General features: G+C 34.7%; 3 protein-coding genes across 8 annotated transcripts in view; 2 read left to right on the top strand and 1 right to left on the bottom strand.

The window, feature by feature from the left end:
• LOC110461167 (DNA topoisomerase 2-alpha-like) overlaps nt 1-5,427 on the top strand; it is a 45,772-nt gene extending 40,345 nt beyond the window's left edge. For 2 of the 3 annotated variants that reach the window (XM_021514512.1, XM_021514510.1), the window contains exons 31-33: nt 1,139-1,273; nt 2,942-3,123; nt 3,766-5,427. In XM_021514512.1, coding sequence (XP_021370187.1) covers nt 1,139-1,273; nt 2,942-3,123; nt 3,766-3,906 — 458 coding nt within the window. In that variant the 3' untranslated portion in view covers nt 3,907-5,427. The remainder of the gene's footprint in view (nt 1-1,138; nt 1,274-2,941; nt 3,124-3,765) is intronic. The other variant, XM_021514511.1, reaches the window with a different exon arrangement.
• Nucleotides 5,428-6,737: 1,310 nt separating this feature from the next.
• LOC110461169 (coiled-coil domain-containing protein 103-like) lies at nt 6,738-11,697 on the bottom strand. The gene is made up of 4 exons (XM_021514515.1): nt 11,454-11,697; nt 10,293-10,478; nt 9,741-9,885; nt 6,738-7,152 (listed from the first exon to the last, which is right to left on the bottom strand). Exons 2-4 carry the CDS (start codon nt 10,454-10,456, stop codon nt 6,745-6,747), a joined length of 717 nt encoding a protein of 238 aa, XP_021370190.1. The 5' UTR covers nt 10,457-10,478; nt 11,454-11,697; the 3' UTR covers nt 6,738-6,744.
• Nucleotides 11,698-11,750: 53 nt separating this feature from the next.
• Nucleotides 11,751-24,028, top strand: part of LOC110461164 — a 36,334-nt gene continuing 24,056 nt past the window's right edge. For 2 of the 4 annotated variants that reach the window (XM_021514505.1, XM_021514506.1), the window contains exons 1-4: nt 11,751-11,864; nt 14,441-14,529; nt 16,276-16,440; nt 19,178-19,192. In XM_021514505.1, coding sequence (XP_021370180.1) covers nt 14,484-14,529; nt 16,276-16,440; nt 19,178-19,192 — 226 coding nt within the window. In that variant the 5' untranslated portion in view covers nt 11,751-11,864; nt 14,441-14,483. The remainder of the gene's footprint in view (nt 11,865-14,440; nt 14,530-16,275; nt 16,441-19,177; nt 19,193-24,028) is intronic. The other 2 variants (XM_021514507.1, XM_021514508.1) reach the window with 2 other exon arrangements.

Below are 24,028 nucleotides of genomic sequence, written 5' to 3' on the forward strand. Positions count from 1 at the left end.
TTGGTTTGGTGTTTTTGTCACCATATTTCAGCTGTTAGCAGTCCTCGTCGGTATCTGATTGAGTGACTGCCTTTAAGTAAACACACTCTTCCAATATCGCTGTAGGGTCCAGTTGGATTTGCAGACGCTCAGAAAACAATTACAAATCATATATTTCAGTACCCCATCAATGGATCGAAGTTTCTCTGAAACATATTTTTGTAAAACCAACATTTTCTATTACCGACAGCACCTGCTCTGCCCATACCAGGTCAGGTGTCAACAGATCACCTCCTACTACAAGGGACAACACCTAACTTACCGTTAATTAACGATTAGGCTTTAGTGTGATCAGTTTTCCAAACATAATTAATCATCTGAATGTATGTGTTTATTTAGGATAATTGAAAAAAAGGAATATGCTTTACAATTTATGAGATAGATCACTTCATAACAAATTAATTGAGCATGGTGTACAAACACTTTATATTTGTTTCATATCAAGGTTAAAAGTTTCAAATCAAGGAAAACTATGGTTACATATTTGTGCAGTTAGTTGTGACAAGTATCGCGATACGTATCGTATTGTGATATGTATCGTATCGTCACAACCCTTGCGATACACACCTAGTGCTTTGTAATTTTAAATAGATATAATAGACATTTACTGCCAGGGACCATTCTATGTAAAATGAAGATCTTCACCTCATGAAGTTAAACAGTTTAAAACAATTATATCAGGTTACATAACATATTTGTCCTAATGAGGGACCCATCAATTACAATTTTTTCAAATTGAGGGAATTATTTACAGAAAATTCATCAGGGAAATTTTACCAATGATAAAGAACCTGAGATTAAGATTGGTCCATAACTCGATGTTGATTTCAATTATAGCATAATATTAATAGTATTGAATAACTGTAGCAGTATTTCCTCAGTATACAAGACATCTTGAGGCTGTTAATCAACCTGCCTGACATATTTGCTCTCAATTACATTACAAAACATTTATTGATTTTGTGTATATCATATTCTGAGAATATTTATAAAGTCGATTTGTCAAGTATATTTGTGCTGTGCCATCCCTGTGTCCACTTGACCAGTAGGTATGTGCTCTGTCCCTCTGTTCACTTGACCAGTTCTGTACCCCCTACAGTTGACCCCAAACAGCCTTCCATTGCCATGGCCATGGCAAAGACCAAACCAAAGCCCAAGGCCAAGCCTGCCACGAAAGCCCCCATCATATTGGACAGTGACGAAGATGATGATGGAATTTTACTTCCCATTGAAGGTCTATTGGCTTTAATCAATTGAGGAGTTAACCTTACATACTAAGTGCATGTTGTGTTGAAATGCATGAATAATAATATTCTTCAGTTCTTTAATCAGCAATAAGCAATTTTGATGTGGGTATGCAGTACACTTTTCAGAAGTTGCATATATCCTAAGGAATTATTCAGGCCAAACAAAATAATGGTTGTGTTTCTCATTTCCCAAATGTTTCCCAATTGTTCACTGCCTTATCGGAAGTATTTAAGGGTTTGGTTTAATTTTGTTTAACATCCAATTAACGGCTAAGGTCATTCAAGGGTTGGACAAGGCCAATATTACAAACCATGTGGCCATGTATGTTTTTAGATTCTATTTACCTCCCCTGATAATGTTACCGGTGTCACTTGCTATGTGCATAAGTGGTGTTGAAGTTACTGTGCCCAGTAATGTTACCTGTGGCCATCACTAATTAATTGCGGTGTGGTGTTGAATTAGCCACCCTATGATAATCTTTCCGATAAGCCATGTATGTATGTGGTGTTGGAAATACCTCCCACTGATAAACGTTACATAATACCAGCCAGTATTCAGTCACCGGAGGCGATTAGCCTTTGAAGTACAACAATACGAAAAAATTATTTGTACTAATGCCGACAAACTTGGAAAAAATGGGGAGGGGGGTCTATTACCGAGCACCCAACCTATACACAGAGAGTAAGGAAAGGTAGGGGAGTGGTGTTATTTCTGGTAAAATACGGTACTTCCAATCCTAACAATTTCAGCCTTTCAAGTAAACTTCTGATATATCAGTTTTCCTTTCCTGTTTCCAAGATGAGTTATTTATATATCGGTGTTCAGAGTATCAACATGTTCCGATATTGAATTTATAGTGCGCATCATAGATTTGTTTGAAACTAACCACATCTTAGTATGGACCCTTTCATTTGAGAAGATGTTATGTCCTTCGTTTGGGAAAAATGAAAAAAACCCACCTACCAACAGTATATTTCTTTTGAGCTGCAACAGGAATCAAAACTATGACTTTGTTTGGTCAAAAGAGTAGATGTGACTGCCTTATGATGTAAAAGATGAGTCATAAATTTAATTTTCACACAGTTGATATGAGAGTCTGCTGAATTTTCAGGTGAATGCCATTAACCCAAATAATTTACTGTAACTTTGTTGTCTCCTCTTGTCTGGCAGCCCTATCTTGTATGTCTGTAGGAGGTGGACAGTCCCTTCTATTGTCCTGTAGCTAACTCCTACAGGCTCTATTAGGGGTGTACTGGCAGAAGTATGCCTAGCTGTAAGGATACATTAACCTTGTAATGTGTTGTATATGCTGGGTGATTCAGACTTTATCAAAGGAATCAACCTTACTTCAACGTCAAAGTAAAATAATTTTGTCACATGAACAATGACCAATTTGCAGTCACATATGGACAACCTTTATTCTAGTAGTTGTCTTGCCATTGTTATTGGTGCTTATGAAACCCTGAAAGTGAAAACTAAGTTGCAAATTAACCTCCCAGTTATGTCAAGTTTTAGAAGGCATGGGAGGGGTTGTGTTGTAGAGAGGCACTTGATATGAGATTTGGGGTCTGAAATAACCATTTCATTTGTTGAGTATAATAAAGATGGATGAGAAATACTCTCCAGTAGCTCAATTTGTACCTTTGTGTTTCAGATGCACCACCCAAGGAAAAGAAATCTAGGAAACCTAAGACCAAGAAATCCACAGACTCGGATGATGAGGACAAGACCAAGAAAAAGACAGTAAACAAGAGACCTGCAAAGTTTGTTGATTCCGATATTTCTGAAGACGAATTTGTGCCAAAGAAGAAGAAGGCAACAAAAAAAGCAGCAAAGGTAAAGTAAATATTATGTCAAGACTTCTTATTTGTCATACAGTGCATCATATAACCTATCTTAAGTAGCTAATTTATTTTCATTTAAAGCAATGAATGTATTAGCAAATATTGTTATGGTCCTATAACACACAGACAAGTGTGTTATAGGACCATAACAATGTTTGCTACAATATTCATTATTTATTTTCCCATTTTGATAGAGTAGTTAGTAACTACTAGTTACGCTTTATTAAGTTATTTCAAACAGTTCTTTGAACAGCAAATAAAGTTTTCACAATAATAAAATTGGTGACGTCACAAGAGAGATTCATGATGTTACAATAGCAAATGTTGTTATAGTCTCATAACAACATTTGTCTTCTCAATGTATTGCAATGGAAGGATGCAGAGCAAATGTAAATATATATACTTGTAGGTTCATGAATTGTGTTTGCCTTGTGACTAGCATTATGTACATGAATTTCCTTTGCCTTATGGCAAGTAGAATGTACATGAATGTTTATATAATATATAATTCATATTAATGACTGCAAAATAAGAAAGCAAAAGTAGTTCAATTTTGAATATCAAAGCCAGGTCTTTGTATTACATCAGTTATATGTAGGTTTTAAATCCTGTTTCATTTACATAATGTTTACAGAGCAAGAAGAAGGCTTTTTCCAGCGACGATGATGGCAGTGACGTTGCTGGAGAGGTGTATGTGCCGCGCGCCACCACAGGACGGGCTCGCGCCACTGTCAAATACACATTCGATGATGACGACAACAGCGACATGGATTGAACAATGCCACATAGTGGTAGGACGTTCCTTTACTAGAAATGATATTGAATGCAGGTTTTACCCTCCGATGTTCTCAAAAGGTTTTGTTGAACACTGAAACCGAACTATCAGGTGTTCCTGTAAGGTCTTAATGGAAAGGCATCACTTGTTAATCTGGTTGTAACAAGACCTGTTTCAATCTCAGTCAGTGTTGTCTGACATTGCAATGATTGGAGAAGGCAGAAGGAGGTGTAACTCGCACAGAGACGGCATATTACTGCAGACATGTGGGTTGTGTAGAGAACAGAATCTCAAAGCACATAATCTGTAATCATAGAATTAATTTATTACAAACTGAAATATCAATGGTTTCCATAAGGAGATTGTGTCATTTCCGTTGAAGGAATCACTCTGATGTGGGTAGTTATTATGCATATATATAATATGTATGAAATATATGTCATTTGGGAGAATCTTTGAAAAAAACAACATTTTTCATATTTGAAAGGACAGTTAAAATGTAAAAGATAATTTCACATAACAGATGGGCAGCTTTGAAATCTGAAGTGAACAGATGTACTATTGTTGTGAGGGTACATGTTTAAGTACAGCCCGCCCCATGCCTACTCTATCTTTTATGGGCAAATCTGTACAGAGGACAAGTTGTGGTGGAACCGATACAGGCAGTCATTGATGACGAGATATTTTAATGCTATTTTGTAAGGAGATAAGAAAGCAAGTATTAAGAGTTTTTTGAGAGTTATGTCATTATTTATGGTTTGTGATCCTATGTCTGATGTGTGATTTTATTATAACCTGTGTCTGATGCTGTAGATACTATTTTATGTTTTAATGGTATTGTATGCTCGGAACAGATCATCATACGATTCATTGCCAGTTAACGACTTCTGTTGAAGGAACTCATGTTTAGAACTTGCGTAAATATTGATGTGAAGCGTAAAACACAAGTTTTAATTTTGTTGTTGAAATATTGGTTTTGTGCTGTCGTTCAAGAGCAAGAAAAGACACTATTTCTCCGAGATATTTTTCATGGAAGAAGCTGATTTTTTTCATAGCTGATTTTCATTAATAATTTTGAAAATATCAAAAACTTGCCCTGACCATCAATAGTTCATTGATATAAACAGATATGCTATTTTTAATACATTGTACCATGTGTATGTTTAAAAATTAATGATCAAACCGTGAGAGAGGAGAACTGATGCCTATGACTGACTTTGTTTCATAATAACATCCCATGTTTGGAGTCTTTTATCTCATTAAGACATATTTGTCATTTGTGTCCACATATTTTACATTTGAAAACTGTGACAGTTTGATGCTTTGTTTTAAATACTCTGTATCATCATCAACATTCACTATTTTGAGCTGTCTTGATCTTTTTTTGTGTCTCTCTGTTACTCTCCTGTCATTTCTTTCCATCATGTTGTGTGTGCGAGAGTATGATGAGCATCAGACAGATTTATTGTGCGAAAACAAATCACTGTCATTGTCCATATGTCATTAAATCATCTTCCAAACTTTTGAGTGATTTGTTTTCTTTAAATTAAGAGTGAAGGCTGCATATATTAATTTTGAATAAGCAAGAGGCACAATGGAACTGTATCCCTCACCTGTTATCATGTGGTATTGCAAAACATTTTGGAAATGTGACGTTTGAGGTAGGTCAAGGTCAAAAAAAGAAAGACAATCATATTGATATATATCTTGAATGCAAACGGATCCAATAGAGTGATAGGTTGATCAGTGTACAAGTTAAATTTCAATTTGTTATTTTTAACAGTTTTGAGATCATGCTCCAGAAACCTCCTTTTTCTATGGAAACAGAAAAAGAAAAAACCTTTATCCAAAATGAGAACTCCTCCAGTAGCAAAATGTACCAAGAGAGTGCTAGCTTGTACAAAGTTTCAGGCAGCTCTTGAACAATTTTGTTGCCATGCTCTGGAAACCGTGAAATTCGTTATTTTGCCTAACTAGAGTGATAGGATGATAAGTGGACAAAGTATTAGGTACATGTAGTTATGTTGAAAGGTTTTGGCATTTTACTCCGGAAACAGCAAAATTTGTAGTTTTGCCTATCTGTTTCCATGGTAAATAAAACGAGAACTCCTCCATAGCAAAAGGCACTACCAGAATGCTAGCTAGGTAGTTATACAAAGTTTCAGGTAATTATCTTGCAACGGTTTTGGACTCGTGATCCATACAACTGAAATTTGTAATTTTGTCTATCTGTTTCCATGGTAACAGAAAAAGTGTTTAAATGGAGAACTACTCCCTAGCAAAAGGCACTACTAGAGTACTAGCTTGATAACTGTACACAGTTTTGAGTAGTTATCTTGGACGGTTCCAGAGGTTTGGTCCAGTAGTTATCTTGGACGGTTCCAGAGGTTTGGTCCGGAAAACCCCCATGCACGGATGCACAGACGGACAGAGCCCAATTTAATATCCCCCGCAAAGACGTTTCGCGGGGGATTATTAAGTAAATGCGAATTCAATGTGGTTTTGAATTAGAGAGAGAATATTGTATATTTTTGTTGCATGGTGGGCTTTTCAAATTGCCTATCGTCTGGTTTGTCGTCTTTCTTCAACAATTCTTGTTATGACTTTCTCAAAAAAAAATGCTGGATGGATTTTCCACAAATTTCTATGAAGATTTCCCTTGATTTGTAGCTGTGCATATTACATTTTAGAGAGAAAAAATGGCAGCCATCTTTATAGATATTAACAGAACATGTATGTAACTTTGGTTTGATCTTGAAATGGAGATCAAATCTCTGGTAGAAATCTTAATATATGTTTGGTAAATGTATAATATTAACACTTTTGAAAAATAACTTTTTATTTAGACCTCAGCTCATATATTTTCTCTAGTTCCTTTAATCGATCATGCATATGCTTTCCATCAGCCTCCGTTTGACTTTCAATTGATGATTGAAGTTTTTGAAATAAGTCTGAACAAACTTGCTTTTCCTTTGAACTCAAAAACTGCACTGAGAGGGAGAACCTGTTTGCTGAACATAATCCGTCAACAACAGCAAGGACAGCAGTAGAGTCTGATGATGAAAATCCATGACACAGAGCAGAAAGAATATCACCCAACAGTCCAAAACTGATCTCTGTTTTAAACATCTCCCCAAGACGTGCTCCTCCAATTTTTAGCAGGTAGCCATATTGACTTTGCACTGTTTTGTGATGTCGTCGCCAGTCTCTTGCAAATTCTGGTCCGTTTTTGGGTAAATCGTCATTCTGTAATACAAACAGATGATCCTAATAGAGACTGAGCAGTAGATTAAAATAAATAGAAACTGAGCAGTAGATTAAAATAAATAGAAACTGAGCAGTAGATTAAAATAAATAGAAACTGAGCAGTAGATTAAAATAAATAGAAACTGAGCAGTAGATTAAAATAAATAGAAACTGAGCAGTAGATTAAAATAAATAGAAACTGAGCAGTAGATTAAAATAAATAGAAACTGAGCAGTAGATTAAAATAAATAGAAACTGAGCAGTAGATTAAAATAAATAGAAACTGAGCAGTAGATTAAAATAAATAGAAACTGAGCAGTAGATTAAAATAAATAGAAACTGAGCAGTAGATTAAAATAAATAGAAACTGAGCAGTAGATTAAAATAAATAGAAACTGAGCAGTAGATTAAAATAAATAGAAACTGAGCAGTAGATTAAAATAAATAGAAACTGAGCAGTAGATTAAAATAAATAGAAACTGAGCAGTAGATTAAAATAAATAGAAACTGAGCAGTAGATTAAAATAAATAGAAACTGAGCAGTAGATTAAAATAAATAGAAACTGAGCAGTAGATTAAAATAAATAGAAACTGAGCAGTAGATTAAAATAAATAGAAACTGAGCAGTAGATTAAAATAAATAGAAACTGAGCAGTAGATTAAAATAAATAGAAACTGAGCAGTAGATTAAAATAAATAGAAACTGAGCAGTAGATTAAAATAAATAGAAACTGAGCAGTAGATTAAAATAAATAGAAACTGAGCAGTAGATTAAAATAAATAGAAACTGAGCAGTAGATTAAAATAAATAGAAACTGAGCAGTAGATTAAAATAAATAGAAACTGAGCAGTAGATTAAAATAAATAGAAACTGAGCAGTAGATTAAAATAAATAGAAACTGAGCAGTAGATTAAAATAAATAGAAACTGAGCAGTAGATTAAAATAAATAGAAACTGAGCAGTAGATTAAAATAAATAGAAACTGAGCAGTAGATTAAAATAAATAGAAACTGAGCAGTAGATTAAAATAAATAGAAACTGAGCAGTAGATTAAAATAAATAGAAACTGAGCAGTAGATTAAAATAAATAGAAACTGAGCAGTAGATTAAAATAAATAGAAACTGAGCAGTAGATTAAAATAAATAGAAACTGAGCAGTAGATTAAAATAAATAGAAACTGAGCAGTAGATTAAAATAAATAGAAACTGAGCAGTAGATTAAAATAAATAGAAACTGAGCAGTAGATTAAAATAAATAGAAACTGAGCAGTAGATTAAAATAAATAGAAACTGAGCAGTAGATTAAAATAAATAGAAACTGAGCAGTAGATTAAAATAAATAGAAACTGAGCAGTAGATTAAAATAAATAGAAACTGAGCAGTAGATTAAAATAAATAGAAACTGAGCAGTAGATTAAAATAAATAGAAACTGAGCAGTAGATTAAAATAAATAGAAACTGAGCAGTAGATTAAAATAAATAGAAACTGAGCAGTAGATTAAAATAAATAGAAACTGAGCAGATTAAAATAAATAGAAACTGAGCAGTAGATTAAAATACACACATATGGTGACTTTTTGATTAAAACATGAAAGATGTCTATTGTGATTCAAATATCAAAATTATATTCTTGCTATTGTAACTTTCTTTAATTCAAATCCTTGCCTATACCCCTTAATAATACTGCTTGCAACAAAATCAGAAACATATAGTATTTGTGTACTCACTTCTGTCCGAGCTAAATGGGGTTACTGGAGCGTAACTTTGCCACGGTTTCAAGAGGGGGCATTGATCTTTGAATAGAAGTACATCAAGGGTTGGGGGAGTGTCGCATCATATAATGAGGTTTCTATGACCCTTGACCTGGACTTCACTTATATAAAGAGCAATTTCATCCACTGTTTCATGAATGTAGGTCAAACTTTGTATATCGGTACATCAAAGGAAGGCAGTGTGTCGTATCCTAAATGAGGATACAGTGATTTCTTTTTGACCTTAAACTCAAGTACTCAATAATTGTTTAATTACTAAAATAAGAGTAATACAGGTTTCCAGAGTATATTTCTGCCAGTGTTTCATGAATATGCATCAAACTTTGTATATTACCTATATGACACACCTCCTTCCTTTGATGTACCGATATACACAGTTTGACCTACATTCATGAAAGTTAGGTGTCATAACCTAAAATGTTGTGATCTCAATATGACCTTTGTCCTTGATCTATAGTACTAAGTACAGTGTAAATTCATATATACTTCTTGACTTCTGACTTGGTGATATGGTACTACAAAATGTATGTATATAGTCGACTCAAGTCGAGCAATATGGTGCGTAATAAAAACGGTTCATTGCAACCTCAATATGACCTTAATATTTAGTGAAGCCTAGCCGTGAGTTTCAGGAGGATATTTTGGCTACTGTTTTATGTATGGATGTTGGACTTGGATGTAAAGGCCATGGTAAAGGTACGTATGCTGTGTGAAGGAAAGAGGTCAACCTGTAACTATTTGACCTTGACCTCAACTACCATACACTATGTATTGAGGAACAGATATCTGAGGAATACAGTTCATGGGTGACAAACCTGTTGAAGATCACCTCCTGTAGATTTAAGGGGTGCAGCATTCTTCATTTTAATTGCATGTGAATTCCAGGGCTGATCAAACACAATACCGTTGAGGTTATCTCCCTTGTCCAAAGGTTTCAGATGTGATGCTTTGACAATGTCTCTGTAAAATAAGAAAAAAATGTCATGATTTGTTCAAAACTTGCTGAGTTAGATGCAATACATGTACATGATGTTGGTTTATTTTAAAACTTTGGATCATTGTTTAAAAAGAATATGGATTTAAGAAGCATGATCTACATAGGTGTAATGACTTTTGCTTATTTTTCTGCTTGGGGTTCCTTTAGTATGAAAGTATTATTTATATTTATTTATCTATTTTTTGGTTGTTTGGTAATGGGATATTACTGTTAGTACGGAGCAGAACTAGGTGAAGCTGATTAATTACTTTGTGGATGATTCATGGGATATCATATTACGAAATGCAATAATATTTTTACTGATGAATGGAGCCAGGCAGATAGTTTAGTCTTAAGATACAATACCATTATTCCTCCTCAATATACTCACTGAAACTCTTCGTAAGTTTCAACTTTTTGTCCAACTGCCCGGAACTTTGCATCATTTTCTCGCCAATATTTCTTATCTGCATCTACAGCTGCGTACAGTTCCTTCTCCAATTTGTCAAAATTTAAAGAATCCTTATCATGAGACTTCGGTTTTTGTGTTGACATTCTGACTTCAAGTGTTTGTTCACTATAACAGAAAACAGATCAATGCTATGAATGAACTGTACCAGATTCAGAATATGCACTATATATATAGATTAAGGGCAATATAAGTGAAATGTATCATACCTTATGATACACATACTTGTAATGTTGACATTTTTTAGTGATTTTGGTATAATAAATATAGTATAAATAAGTTAAAAGTCTTATGTGTTGGGCATCCTGGGTTTCCCCTAGACCACAGGCATCTGCGTCTAGTATGTGAATATGTAAAAAGAAAAAAAAGAAAAAAGTCTTCCCTACCCTACTATATTGACAATATTGAGTTTGGTAGTCCTGGAAAGACTCATTAATTTGGGTTTATATTTACATACCAGTCAGATGCAGATACCTGTAGCATAAACATGTTTTCCCATTTTATGAGATTATCAGGTTACAATCTGTAAGTCTTAAGACACTTTCACAGATAGATCATCTGTCAAAATGTCTAAGTCTGGTGCCAGGTGATTCTCGGGCTAGTTACAATATAGACGTATAGTAAATTGCATTAAAACTGACTGAAATATCGGCTTCAATTTTTTTTGATGGTTACCTGTTTAAAAAAGTTTCCTAAACATATTGTAGTCTTACATTGACAGAGTGTATTGTAACGTACAATATGTAAATTATGTGGGCCAGTCTGGGTTTCTTTACTGGGGCACCGACAGAAAAAACCCACTATGTTTAGAAAGGCAAGGAACACATGTAGATATATTTATTATGGTTTGGGACAAACAAAAAATATCAAGGCCCATAATTTTGAAAGTATTGAGCTGCAGACCCAGAATTTAGTATGTGCTAAGATAACATGCCTAGGATATAACGTTACATGTACGACCACACCACACGATCCTTCAAGAAATATGGTTAGTAATCACAAGGCGTGTAGTAACACTCATCAAAATATGTGAGGTGAACATAATTACAGTATATAAATATATCATAAATAACCAAAGTTTACCTAGTAATCGATATACCAGTCACTGATTTCTCAAAGCGTCCTTACCAACTCCACCATGTTCTGACACGTTGTCACGTGACATTATCTACGTCATTTTAACGCTTCTTTGTTTTGATGTTAATTTTACGTATGTTACTAGCGCGTACTATTTACACATTAGTTACATCTGGTTTAAATTTTTAATCATCGATTGTCTTTGTTATCACACTATAAACTATGAAGCAGAAATAACAGATTCGTGTGTGGTGTGTTGATTGCAGCAAGGTGCACTATGGGTAATACATCTATGTCACCCAGGCGCTTTGACGTTTGGTTGTTTGGTTCCTGTTACTCGTGAACATGTAGTAGATGCCTGCTATACATCGTTTGTAGAGAAGACCGTTCTTGACAATTAAGAAGAATCTAAACATGGTAATTAGCTCTCCACTTATTCAGAGAATAAACCAATATGTATTTGCATAGGGAATCACATCGCTGATTAATTTAAGGATTGCGAAATTCACTTATTTCCCCGACATCTTGCAAAGGGTTGTCGTGAAAACTGATAATAATGCATTAGTTTATTAACTCGTATGCTAAGTACGGTAACCATTCTTTCAGGAAACCTCATGACTTTTATTATTGTGTTAAAACTTTTTTTTGATCGTGTGAACTTATCAGCACGGTATACCCTGTTATATTTAACTGCACATTAAGCTTACAGCTTCAGCAGCAGCGATGAATAGCCACACCCGTTGAGACAGTTAAACTCAAAATAGACAACTATTGTGCGACAAATTTAGTATGCATTTGACATGAAGCATTTGTCAGGCAAGTTGTAAAATGCAAGTTTCACTGGTTCAAATTCTAGTCTTGCCTGTTACATGTTTATGCTCAGAATGTTAATCAGGTCCAGTACACTGTCTATATAGCTGTAAAAACCTATAATAGCTCTATTGACCTATCTGAATTGGTCTTTTGAGCTATTTTCATGTGACTTTCTTTTTTAAGGTAAATGAAACAGTCACTTTTAAAAGATGACTTTATCATTAGGTTGACAACAAAAGACATTAAATATATAAGCATTCTTTTTAAAAAATAATGATGTAAAATAATCGGAAATTTTGCATTTATGAAAAATGAAAAAAAAAAAATCTAACTGTATGCTTTTTTGTAGTCAACAATACCATCAACCTTATTTTTTTATGTGATTTTATTTTAATTTAATGAAAATCGAAATCTAAGAAAATTAGCTCAATACAGCTATAAATTATAGGTGAATATAGCTATATATAGGTCTTTATAGCTTTTAGCTCAATTGGCAGAGTGTACGGGACTTGTTAATTGATTCTTTTTGTTTATTTTATTTTGTTTATTTTTTTGCAAAGATATGTTTAATGGCATATAACTTATAATATAATAAGAGTGCTACAGGCGTCTGCCTTTGACAACCAAAAGTTTGGTGAAGTGGGACGGGAATACCCCCTGATTTTTGGCCCCATATCAATCCACCATCACATATTAAAATCTACTAAAACTATGTATTTTTAAAGTTTAATATCTGTAGATTTCATACAGTGTAAAATAAGTCTATCTAAGAAAATTACTCAGAGGCATTGTATTCAACTGAAACAAACTTAAGGTAGGGATTACAATCATATGAAACACTTCATAATTTTCTTTTACAATCTCAAAGTATTTTTAGCTCACCTGGTCTGAAGGACCATGGTGAGCTTATGCCATACCGCAGCGTCCGTCGTCCGTCCATCCGTCAACTTTTCCTTTAAAACGCTACTAGTCAGACTTTGACCAAATTTGTAGGAATGAAAGGATTTGTTCCATATTTGGTCAGAAGCATCCTTGGGTGAAGGGCAAACAATTTTGTATAAACCGTAGCTCTGGCCCCCCTGGGGGCTGAGGGGTGGGGCCAAACAGGGGAAATATAACAAATTCTTTAAAGTCCTTGTTCTTCTGTAGGAATGAAAGGATTTGTTCCATATTTGTTTTGAAGCATCCTTGGGTGAAGGGGAACCAATTTTGTATAAACCGAGGGTGTGGCCCCCCAGGGACCTGAGAGGCGGAGCCCGATAGGGGAAACAAAAATTAGCAAATTATTCTTTAAAATTCTTCGTCTGTAGTCCCTGAATGAAAGGATTTGGTCCATATTTGGTGTGGAGCATCCTTGGGTAAAGGAGAACCAATTTTGTATAAACGGTGGGTGTGGCCCCCCTGGGACCTGAAGGGTGGGGCCCAATAGGGGAAATATAGGTAAAATCTTTATAATCCTTCTTCTACCATTGGGATTAAGCGATATTATCCTAATTTAGTCTGGAGCATCCTTAGACAAAAGGGACTCAATTTTGTATAAATGATGTGTCTGACCCCTCTGGAGGCAGCGAGGCGGGGCCCAATAGGGGAAATAGAGGTAAAACCTTTAAAATCCTTCTTCTACCATAAAGATTAAGGGATTTTCTCCTAATTTAGTCTGGAGCTTCAATGGGCCAAGGGGACTCAATTTGGTTAAGCAGTGGGTGTGGTCTCCCAAGGGGCAGGAGGGCGGGGCCCAATAGGAGAAATAGAGGTAAAACCTTTAAAATCCTTCCTCGACCATTGGGATTATGGGATTTTATCCTTATTTAGTCTGGAGCATCCTTGGGTCAAGGGGACTCAATTTTGTATAATTGATGGGTATGACCCCCCTAGGTTGCATAGGGGTGGGGCTCTGTTTGCAGTTTGTTCTCACTATATCTCAAGTACTGGATGGATCTTTCTGAAATTTCATATGTACTTACAGCACTTACTTCATACCAATTATTTTAAACATATTCAGGTGAGCGATACAGGCCCTCTGGGCCTCTTGTTTTAAGGATGGATTGAGAAAACCACAGTTTAATGTATGTGTAGATGGATGGACAACTATAAATTCTATGTACATAATATTTAGATTACATGTACAGTGATAAGAACCTTGAAAAGCCTGTTTGTTTATTTTCTTTCTATTACTATAGATTTAATAATAAGATCAAACACAAGACTGTTTACTGACTGACAATGGCTGAAGGCGGTGATCCAAAGGACCGGGTGGAAGGCATGGAAGGTGAGTGCTCCTGTATGTTCCAGCTGTCATACTTTTGTTGTGAATTTGACTCCTTTAACACTGATGCTTGAATCAAATGTTCAAGAATTAAGCCAAAACCTTGAAGAGCTCTTATTGATTTTCAAATTTAAAAACTAATAAACAGATTTACTGCCTTTAATATGTTTTCCAAGTATTGTCTTTAAATTTACAGTTTTTTGTGGAAGCTTTCTTCAGAATCAATAAGATATCTTAATGGACTTGAAATAATATTAAACTGGTGTGATTAACATTTCATGTTCAAACAAGAGAAACCTGTGTATGTCTGTGCTTATGTGTTATAATCATATATATTGTATTTGTATTGATTTATATGCTTTCAATGCCACTGCTTGATTTTGTGATATGTTGAAGAACATTTTCAATCTGCCTCCCTTAATCCCATATTGATTAAATCTGGTAAAATTTGTTCACTGTTTTGGCTAAAATAAGAAAGAAAAGATAACTTTTTCTGTCCTTTTCGTTGTTTTTATTGTAAATATACAGTTGGTGTTTGATGGGGATCCAAATCTATCAAGTTTAATTCTGTTAGGTTACTTACTACACACTGTGACTAAACAATGTAATACTGTATATAAATACATGTACCCAGGTTACTTACTACACTCTGTGACTAAACAATGTAATACTGTATATAAATACATGTACCCAGGTTACTTACTACACTCTGTGACTAAACAATGTAATACTGTATATAAATACATGTACCCAGGTTACTTACTACACTCTGTGACTAAACAATGTAATACTGTATATAAATACATGTACCCAGGTTACTTACTACACTCTGTGACTAAACAATGTAATACTGTATATAAATACATGTACCCAGGTTACTTACTACACTCTGTGACTAAACAATGTAATACTGTATATAAATACATGTACCCAGGTTACTTACTACACTCTGTGACTAAACAATGTAATACTGTATATAAATACATGTACCCAGGTTACTTACTACACTCTGTGACTAAACAATGTAATACTGTATATAAATACATGTACCCAGGTTACTTACTACACTCTGTGACTAAACAATGTAATACTGTATATAAATACATGTACCCAGGTTACTTACTACACTCTGTGACTAAACAATGTAATACTGTATATAAATACATGTACCCAGGTTACTTACTACACTCTGTGACTAAACAATGTAATACTGTATATAAATACATGTACCCAGGTTACTTACTACACTCTGTGACTAAACAATGTAATACTGTATATAAATACATGTACCCAGGTTACTTACTACACTCTGTGACTAAACAATGTAATACTGTATATAAATACATGTACCCAGGTTACTTACTACACTCTGTGACTAAACAATGTAATACTGTATATAAATACATGTACCCAGGTTACTTACTACACTCTGTGACTAAACAATGTAATACTGTATATAAATACATGTACCCAGGTTACTTACTACACTCTGTGACTAAACAATGTAATACTGTATATAAATACATGTACCCAGGTTACTTACTACACTCTGTGACTAAACAATGTAATACTGTATATAAATACATGTACCCAGGTTACTTACTACACTCTGTGACTAAACAATGTAATACTGTATATAAATACATGTACCCAGGTTACTTACTACACTCTGTGACTAAACAATGTAATACTGTATATGAATACATGTATCCAGAAATGTTGAAAACTTTTCATTAAACTGCACTTAAGATGATGAATATGTCGAGGATCGTAAGAAAACACAGGATTTTTGGGATACTGTTAGGAAAGTCATGCAGCAGCAGCAAGCCCTACAGGTTTATGATGACCAAGGGCCGATTGTGACCCTGCCACAGTTGGTCAAGAAATGGTCCTCTCACATAGACGACACTATCGGTGAGGAATTCTTGACTCAGAGATTTAAATATTTAATGAAAGTTAGACACTCTTATCAAACCAAAATCATTCTTGCTTTACACGAGTGGACAGTTCACTAACCTGACATTTAGAGTAGTTTACAAGTAGAAGTATGCTTGAAGACTGAATGTTAGACAATAGTTGTTATTAGGGCTGCACCAATATATCTTGTGCCAATGTATTGAGCTATTTTGAATACAGTAATATGTTTTAGGAGGTCGAAATACACCTACAACGTTTTCCGGATTTTGTCGTTTCTGAATTAAGCCTCCAGTTTGAATTTAGTATCCGTTCCAACATGGCGAGTGGCAGCTCCAGCTCGGTAGCATGTTGAAAGACGTGATTATGAAACTTTTTAAGTCATGCCCATTTAGAACCAAGTCTATTTCCAGTGGTTATATTGCCATTAACAATCTGCAATACAAACAAATGTAAATGTTTTTGCTTTGCTTCTACTGTTACTATGTATCATGATACGTTACGTATCGTGACCACAATATCATGATACATATCATATCGTCATGTTAGTGTATCGTTGCAGCCCCATTTGTTATACCCACAGCTTAGCTTTAGGTAAATGTAGGTCATATAATTATAGCTTTGTAGTATGTTTGTCTGTCAGTGTGTGTAAATGTGTGCCAAGTTCATTTTTAGGTCACCTGAGCTTTAGCTCAAGTGACCTATTGCTATCCGTTTTCGTCCGTCGTCGTCCGTCGTCCGTCGTCCGTCGTCCGTCGTCCGTTAACATTTTACATTTCAAACTTAAAGTCAAGTTCTGCTGGGCCGATTGAACTGAAAGTTGGTAGGAATGATCGACTCATGGTCCTGACAAAGTGTTGTTATTTTTTGGGTCGATCAGAAATCCAATATGGCCGCCACGGCCGCCATTTTGAAAACCTATTTCAAACTTAAAGTCAAGTTCTGCTGGACCGATTGAACTGAAAGTTGGTAGGAATGATCGCCTCATGGTCCTGACAAAGTGTTGTTATTTTTTGGGTCGATCAGAAATCCAATATGGCCACCACGGCCGCCATTTTGAAAACCTATTTCAAACTTAAAGTCAAGTTCTGCTGGACCGATTGAACTTAAAGTTTGTAGGAATGATCGACTCATGGTCCTGACAAAGTGTTGTTATTTTTCAGGTCAATCATAAATCCAATATGGCCGCCACGGCCACCATTTTGAAAACATATTTCAAACTTAAAGTCAAGTTCTGCTAGGCCGATTGAACTGAAACTTTGTAGGAATGATTGACTCATGGTCCTGACAAAGTGTTGTTATTTTTCAGGTCGATCAGAAATCCAATATGGCCACCACAGCTGCCATTTTGGTAAACTATTTCAAACTTAAAGTAAAGATCTACTTGGCCGATTGAACTGAAACTTTGTAGGAATGATCGAATCATGGTCCTGACAAAGTGTTGTTATTTTTCGGGTCAATCAGAAATACAATTTGGCTGCCATGGCCGCTATTTTGCTACTAAGTTCTAATAGGCCGATCTCACTTAAAATTGGTCTAGGAATGATCAGCTCATGGTCCTGACAAAGTTAAGTTAACATTATACTATTTTTTACTCAAATTGGTACATATTTCAACAACAAAAATAAATACTGTAGACTCAGGTGATCGTTTAGGCCCATGGGCCTCTTGTTTTGTAAAATGCTTGCATAGAAGATACTCAAATTTACACCATAGGATGGTAACAACAAATTCTGTACAGGATGCGGTTTTGGTGGTCATCAGTCAAGTTTAGAAGGTCAAAGGTCAAGCTCATGTTTAAGAAATTAAGTCTTCCTACTAAGTTTCCCCATCTCAACCTCGATCACATCCTTGAGGGGCTGAAAGGCTTTCATACACTAAACAGATGTATCTACATTTCACCAATATGAGATATCATTGTCTCATCTGAGGGTTGAAACAAGGGATTCTCTAATCACAACAATTGTATCATTATGTCAATTGAATATCTCATAAACATGATGTCACCATTGCATTTTTGATTGAGCCAAAAGCCTCACAAATCTCCTCCCTTGGGTTTAGTTCCCCACATCTCATCCCCAATATTTGCACATTTTCCTAAAAATTAATTCTATGTTCTGAAAAAATGTCGAAATTGCAGGTGTATGCAGCTTTCCTTCTATGGTGTGGATACTTCAATTGAAATATAAAAAACAGACCAGAAATCATAGCTCTGTTATTTCTCAATTTTAACAGGCCAATTATATGTGTTTTTTCGTTAATTTATTTTAATTGGTTAGGTCCGTCTGTTATGTTGATTAACTCATTCACCCTGAAATTGTTATAGTGGACTGTTCCAACCTTTGAATTGGAAGAGTTCAAATGTGTCTTCATGGGTGAATGAGTTAATGGTGAATTGTCATACTGGAAATTAATAAGTAGCAATCAAACAAACTGTTTTTCTGAGTTGTTATGGTGGAGACATAATTAAAAAAGATAAAAATGAGTTGAAGACATACCACATATCAGAATCTCCATCTATATGAAAAATGTATTAACTGAATTATCAGAATTTAATGATGAAGTATGATTTACATTCTCATATAACCAATTGGCCATTCATTATCATGAGCTATGGTACCTGTGTCTATTGGTCTTTACATGTGTACATAATATACCTATTCTGAAACAAGCCATGCTAATTCATTCATTTTGATTGTCACAATTTTATGCTAGCCCATTTTTGTTTTTTCATCAGATGGTGTGGGAGAAGGTAAGAGTGTTCATACTTTAGAACTTACAACCAATATATATTTGGTTTCCCTGCTTTTGCTTCTTTCCTTTTTGGTAAAAAAAGCAAATTTTGTACAATATGCTTACCACTTTCAGGGTCTCAAATTTATTTCTTGTGCCGAGCCAGCTGGTGATGATAAATTTCAAGCTAGCTAAAACTATTCCCTGTGCCAAGCCAGTTGGTAATTACAAATCTCCAGCTAACTAAAATAATATTCTTGTGCTGAGTTATTCAATTTGTGGTTTCTTAACACTAGTGTAGGGTTTTCATTAGGATTTCAAGTTAGGTGTATCCAACGCCAATCAGGCAGCTAATTTCAGCACATTTCATAGCACTAGTACGTCATTACCATTTTCTGAACTTTTCGTGAACATAGCCGGAGAAATATCTGTAGTAGGAAGGTATTTTTACTGGCTGCTGGCTACAAATGAAACCCTTCTTAGTGGTCAGTTAATTCAGGTTCAGTTCACAAAGAAATTGTATACAGTGAGGGAACATGAAAAGTGGTCTGTTAACACAGGTGGTCTCTTAATAGAGGTGGTCTGTTAACACAGGTGGTCTCTTAATAGAGGTGGTCATATGAACAGGTTTGAGGTGTTTTTTTGGAAGTCTAAACACCCCATCAGAAGAATCAGTTCATTTAAGGCCACAAAGTAGACCATGAATAAACTTCATGTGGGACAAGAGAAACATCCTGTGATAAAAAGTTTCAGTAAGGAAGACAGAAAGACAGGAACTCTTCTTTCAGTTGTAGAAAGTTTTTGACCCTTTTCAAAACATATCACACATCGAGTATTCAAAACAGAACACTGTCCCAGAAATGGAGAGAAATCTGTTAATTTAACCATTTTGTCCCCCCACCAGCTATTGGGCATTATTAAGTGTGCACCTTTTCCATCGGTCCAAATATCTTGGTTAGACTTTTTATTTAGCTTAATTACTCTACTAACAGAAATCAGCCCCCATACTTCATATGTTGATAACATCTGAAGGAGTACTACAGTTTATCAAATGTAGGTCACTGTGACCTAAATTTTCTGTTTAGAGTAGAGTTTTGGATAGATTTTGCATAAAGCTCCATTCCTTTATTTCAGTTTCTGTATATATCCATTCCTATCAAAGCTGGTGCAGGGACATATTCATGTTTTGCATGCTCTAGTTTTCAGTAACGATTAGATTCTGTCATACTAACAAAAAACAAACAGCATATCTGTATTCCAAAGTTTCATATTTGATCAGTCTTGGAAACTTGTTCTTTCAAAGTCCTTGGTGCTGTGTAAAAACTTCTGAGATGGCTGCTGTATTCCTAAAATGTAATTCTACATCTCTTGATAAAAATGTTGGATAAAATAGTTGCTAGTCTATCATAAAATAAGGTAGACAAAGTGAAAAAAAAATCAAGGCCTGTGTACAGTAGAAAAGAGGTTTGGACTCAACATAAATTCCTGTATGAAATAAACTATTGGTCACATAGTGGGTCTTTCTACCTAAATGCCTTTTACAGTTAAACGTTATTTGTTGAGACTTTCTTCCATAAAGTTTGTATACAGTAGAAAGTAATGAGACTATCTACCTTAAGGCCTGTATTAATATAAATTCAGTTGGAAATTGATGGGCCTTTCTTCCTTAAGACCCTGATACAATAGGGAAAAGATGGAACTCATCCATGAGAAAATATGCATCATATAAAATGTTAGTAATTTTTTGTAAAGGGATACATAATATTTTTCCTGCACAAATGGTTTAATTGTTTTTTTTTGTATTTTATTATACCAGGTGATGTACTCAACGTATGACACTTTAAGACAATTCCTTTATACAATTTTGAAATTTCAGTGCACCAAATCCATGTACAGCACTCATACTATTTACATATTTAAGGAAACGTTCAGATATTGATAAAATGTTTGATGCTGGTAATGGAATTAAGTGTAGTCATCATATTTAGCATGTTCATGAAAATAATTACATGTAATACATCAAGGACAAGCATGTTAACCCTTTCACCCCTAGGTAACTTTAGTAGACTCTACCATACCTTGACCTGGATGAGTCCATATGGTCTACAGTGGTTAAAGGGTTAAAGACATTAACACCCATGTTCACTTGTGATCTTTTCTTTAGTCCCATACAGTACCATTTGATAATATTTAAATGCTTGAAATAGAAATAAGAACTATGACAACCTGTCAAACAATTAATCTAATAATGTTTTCATTGTTATTTTGAAATGATACTGAATTCATGTTCTAACTCTTGGCCCATGGGGATTAATTATGTGCTTTTGTCCTATCACCATATTTCTTGTTTTCAGCTCACCTGGCCCGAAGAGCCAAGTGAGCTTATGCTGTGGTGCGGCGTCCAGCGTCAATATTTTACCTTAAACAACTTCTTCTAAATAACCAAAAGGCCTAAGGTAATGATATTTGGCCAGAAGCAAACTGGGATGAAGGGCTACCAAGTTTGTACAAATTATTGAAAAACAATGTATTTAACATAAACAAAATTAATATTACATGTAGCATGATTTGTCCAAGGTCAAGGTCACTACTATTGAAAAATTAGAATCCCAATGTCACAACCTTTATCATTACTCTTGTGGCCTTAAACAGGGAATACAGTTATGTTCTTTGTTTTTGGGACAAGTGTTTGGGTAATGTTCTTCTGACAAGTGTTTGGGTAATATTGATGGAACAGGCTCATGGGTAATGTTCTTGGGACAAGCTTTTGGGTAATATTCATGGGACAAGCTTTTGGGTAATATTCTTGGGACTTGCTTTTGGGTAATGACTTCTTGGGACAAGCTTTTGGGTAATGTTCTTGGGACAAGCTTTTAGGTAATAATTCATGGGACAAGCTTTTGGGTAATATTCATGGGACTTACTTTTGGGTAATATTCTTGGGACAAGCTTTTGGGTAATGTTCTTGGGACAAGCTTTTATGTAATAATTCATGGGACAAGCTTTTGGGTAATATTCATGGGACTTACTTTTGGGTAATATTCTTGGGACAAGCTTTTGGGTAATGTTCTTGGGACAAGCTTTTAGGTAATGTTCTTGGGACAAGCTTTTAGGTAATGTTCTTGTGACAAGTGTTTGGGTAATATTCATGGGACAAGCTTTAGGGTAATGTTTTTGGGACAAGCTTCTTGGTAATATTCTGGGGACAAGCTTTTGGGTAATGTTCTTGGGACAAGTTTTTGAGTAATATTCTTGGAACTTACTTTTGGGTAAATTTCTTGGGACAAACTTTTGGGTAATGTTTTTGAGACAAGCTTTTAGGTAATATTCTTGGAACTTACTTTTGGGTAAATTTCTTGGGACTTACTTTTGGGTAATGTTCTTGGGACAAGCTTTTGGGTAATGTTCTTGGGACAAAGTTTTGGGTAATGTTCTTGGGACAAAGTTTCGGGTAATGTTCTTGGGACTTACTTTTAGATAATATTCTTGGAACTTGCTTTTGGGTAATGTTCTTGGGACAAGCTTTTGAGTATCGTCTTGGGACAAACTTTTAGGATATGTTCTTAGGATTAATGAATTATGAAATACATCTGAAAACGATCATTAAATCAAAGAAAAATTGTTAAAATATTACGAAAAGGCAAGTTTTTTCAGTGAGCATCATAAACTATATCAATTTCAGATTATTATGCTTTTTGGACTGAATAATTTCTTCACAAAAAACAACAACATCATTTTATCTCTTTCCGCGAGTAATTTTTTGTATAGGGATACATAATATTTTTCCTGCACAAATGGTTTAATTGTTTTTTTTTTGTATTTTATTATGCCAGGTGATGTACTCAATGTATGACCCTTTTAGACAATTCCTTTATACAATTTTGGATATTCAGTGCACCAAATCCATGTACAGCACTCAGTCTTGGGACAAACTTTTAGGATATGTTCTTAGGATTAATGAATTATGAAATACATCTGAAAACGATCATTAAATCAAAGAAAAATTGTTAAAATATTACGAAAAGGCAAGTTTTTTCAGTGAGCATCATAAACTATATCAATCTCAGATTATTACGCTTTTTGGACTGAATAATTTCTTCACAAAAAACAACAACATCATTTTATCTCTTTCCGCGAAAGATCTTTAGATAATGTGTTCATTATTTCATGAAAGGATCAATGCTATAATATGGTAAAATATATTTGTATAAGGCAAACAAATCAAAGAAAATATGTAAAGATCTTTAACAGTGGCATTTTTAATCAGTGAAAGTTCCAAACTGTATTTGGTTCAAATTACTACGCCTCGTATTCCAATCCTCTAAAGTGTGTGTGTAAGAGTTTTCTCCCCCTGTCCATCATTGCGTAGTTTCATGCTCGCGACTTGTTGAACGACTGTTTGATAACTGTCCTTGATAAAGTAGGCTTCGTGTTTTCTTTGTCTCAATGGAAAGTCTCCAAGTGAAAGAGAATGTTGACTTATACTAAATTAGCCGTCAGCAGCTGTGCCTAACAAGTTTATAAATAGCTTCCCAATGTGATAGCAGCGCTGAGCCTAACGAGTTTGTAGATACCTTCCCAATACAGTCTCTAGATAATGGCCTGATTAGTATAATACAAGTGCTTCGTGAATATATTATATTGAACATCAAAAATTAAAACCGTATTTACATATTATTCACATTAACCAGAAACTGAAGAATTCTATAGGTCTTTAACCTTCGTTACAATATCGAGAGAAGGAAAGATACACAAGGGACTTGCATAAGTCTGTGATTCTGCGCTGTAGCAGCTTCATTCCTTGAAGGATTTCCATCAATTTGAAACACTAATTAAGGACCATACTATCAGACAA

This window comes from Mizuhopecten yessoensis, unplaced genomic scaffold (genome assembly GCF_002113885.1).
Source record: "Mizuhopecten yessoensis strain PY_sf001 unplaced genomic scaffold, ASM211388v2 scaffold10585, whole genome shotgun sequence".
Classification (NCBI taxonomy): domain Eukaryota; kingdom Metazoa; phylum Mollusca; class Bivalvia; order Pectinida; family Pectinidae; genus Mizuhopecten; species Mizuhopecten yessoensis.

Excerpts from the sequence above, each read along its gene's own strand:
- LOC110461169 (XM_021514515.1), bottom strand. The coding sequence starts at position 10,456 with ATGTCAACACAAAAACCGAAGTCTCATGATAAGGATTCTTTAAATTTT. Across the intron at positions 9,886-10,292 it reads GAAACTTACGAAGAGTTTCA|AGACATTGTCAAAGCATCAC; the intron begins GTGAGTATATTG and ends CTTATTTTACAG. Across the intron at positions 7,153-9,740 it reads CAGGAGGTGATCTTCAACAG|AATGACGATTTACCCAAAAA; the intron begins GTTTGTCACCCA and ends TTTGTATTACAG.